This window comes from Palaemon carinicauda, chromosome 30, assembly GCF_036898095.1.
Source record: "Palaemon carinicauda isolate YSFRI2023 chromosome 30, ASM3689809v2, whole genome shotgun sequence".
NCBI lineage: Eukaryota > Metazoa > Arthropoda > Malacostraca > Decapoda > Palaemonidae > Palaemon > Palaemon carinicauda.
Window position 1 is genome coordinate 63,223,268 of NC_090754.1, and position 2,500 is coordinate 63,225,767.

The 2,500-nt window shown below is 33.2% G+C and overlaps 1 protein-coding gene across 1 annotated transcript in view; it reads left to right on the top strand.

Moving 5' to 3' along the window:
- Window positions 1-1,316: 1,316 nt before the first annotated feature.
- The window catches only part of LOC137623581 (apolipoprotein A-IV-like), a 3,204-nt gene continuing 2,020 nt past the window's right edge, over window positions 1,317-2,500 (top strand). The window contains exon 1 of the mRNA XM_068354413.1: window positions 1,317-1,323. Coding sequence (XP_068210514.1) covers window positions 1,317-1,323 — 7 coding nt within the window. The remainder of the gene's footprint in view (window positions 1,324-2,500) is intronic.

Genomic DNA, 2,500 nt, shown 5'->3' on the forward strand with positions numbered 1-2,500 from the left:
TATTTATTTATATACATACATATACAGTGTATATATATATATATATATATATCAATTTTTCTACATTAATCGATTAGGACTATAATATAAAAGAGATATGAGAGCTTTCCAGCACTGTGGACCATAGATTATATTTTCCTTTATCCTGTCGTTAGATTAGCAGGCACAAATAGCAGCCTTTAGTTTTAATTAATTTCAAAGTAAACCATCCTAGATAATTACACCTAATCTACCATGAAATGTCTATCTATCTACCTGCCTATCTATCCATCTATCGGTACAAGTTCAGATGAGTATATATACTTTTCTAGTTTTTCTTCAATTTACTTAACTCTAATATAACGTAGTAAGAAAACAAACACATACACTCCACATACGCACATACAATCACCACCCTGGTAACTATCCTTCTTCGAGAGACAGGATTGGGCGCCATATGGCGGTAGGAAAGGCAACCACAAACAAGTTAGTGTCCGAGTCCTACAACAGGAGTATCCTACGTTCACAGCCTATTCTCTCTCTCTCTCTCTCTCTCTCTCTCTCTCTCTCTCTCTATTTTGTAATTTTTTGGCATAACTTGATTACTATATAGATGTAAAAAATATTACACAAATGTCTGACGCCAATGGGAGCAATAAATTGATTAAAACAAACTCTCTCTCTCTCTCTCTCTCTCTCTCTCTCTCTCTCTCTCTCTCTCTTTATTTTGTAATCTTTTGGCATAACTTGATTACTATATAGATGTAAAAATTATTACACAAATGTCTGACGCCAATGGGAGCAATAAATTGATTAAAACAAACTCTCTCTCTCTCTCTCTCTCTCTCTCTCTCTCTCTCTCTCTCTCTCTCTATTTTGTAATCTTTTGGCATAACTTGATTACTATATAGATGTAAAAATTATTACACAAATGTCTGACGCCAATGGGAGCAATAAATTGATTAAAACAAACTCTCTCTCTCTCTCTCTCTCTCTCTCTCTCTCTCTCTCTCTCTCTCTCGATTGAAGTCATATAGCAGGATATGGAAAATGCCTCTTTTATATACATTCCGCATATCTCTGTTGACCTTAGCAATACGCCGTGGGCCTCCCTTGTCTTTGCTGTTAGTCGCCAGTTATAGTTACCAATTGTAGATTGATTAACTCTTCGAGGCCGTCCCTTATACGGATTAAAACATTATTTGTGGCAGGTGATGAAAGAAAAAGAAAGGGTGATTTAATTTCTTATTCATTCACTATTTGTTGCAGTTACTGAAAGTCATGATGTTAAGCCTTCCCTTGCAGTTGGACAGAAGGCGTCGGATCGAGTTATAATCATGGCACGTATTGCTGTCTTCTAAATGACTGGTGGCAATACATCTCACCTCACCTGCCAGAGAGAGAGAGAGAGAGAGAGAGAGAGAGAGAGAGAGAGAGAGAGATTAGTATTCTGTCAAAAAAAGTATGCCATCGTATCATATTGGGAGACTTAACTACAAAAAAAGTCTCCACCTCTTCGACAAAACTCTCTTCACCTAATCCTCCCCAGGATTCCCAATGGCTCCAGTGTTATGAGGATAGAGGAGGCTTATCTTCATAACACTTCGAACATCTGTAGGTAAATAGAAGGTTACATATGGAAATCATTTTATATAATAAATCCCGTAGAGTCAATATCGTTCATAACAACGTCATTTCAATAAACACATATTAAAACATTTCATGCAACACAACTTCATGGAATAAATCTAATGAAGTAAATTGTATCGTTAATAATAATAATAATAATAATAATAATAATAATAATAATAAATATATTTATAGAAATATTTTGCTTACTGTTATAATTGCCAAACCATTATTATTATCATTATTATTATTATTATTATTATTATTATTATTATCATTATTATTATTATTATTATTATTATTATTATTATTATTATTATTATTATTATTATTAGTGTTGCTGTTATTCTTATTGTTATTATTAATATTATTTGGCTTCTTTTGTACATTTTTCTCTTAGTGTTTTTTGTTATGACCCTTTAAAAACTACCTCATGAACTTAGCATACCATTTCGGCGCATCCTCATACAAACCTCTTTTCCCACCAAAGTCCATTAATTATAAGGCAAAAGAAGCCCTCCCTTCTTTTTATGTTGTTGTCATTATTTATAGGCCTTTAAGAAACTCCACATTATGCTAATAACATTTCCCCTGACGCTCGAAAGTAATATTTTTTCAGTTATTTAATTTACAAACTAAATAAAACAAAAAGCTTGCTTTTAAGAAATCGTATACAAAGGCAATCTAGAATTGAGATCACTTGTGACAAGTTAGACCTAGAGATTTAAATCATTTGTGACCAGTCGGAACCGGAAATTAAAATCATCTGCGACCAGTTGAAATCAGAAATTGATATTATTTTTAACTAGTTGGAACCAGAGATATAAATCACTCGTGACCAGTTGGAACCAGATATTTAAATCATACGTGACCACCACCAGTTTAGAACCAG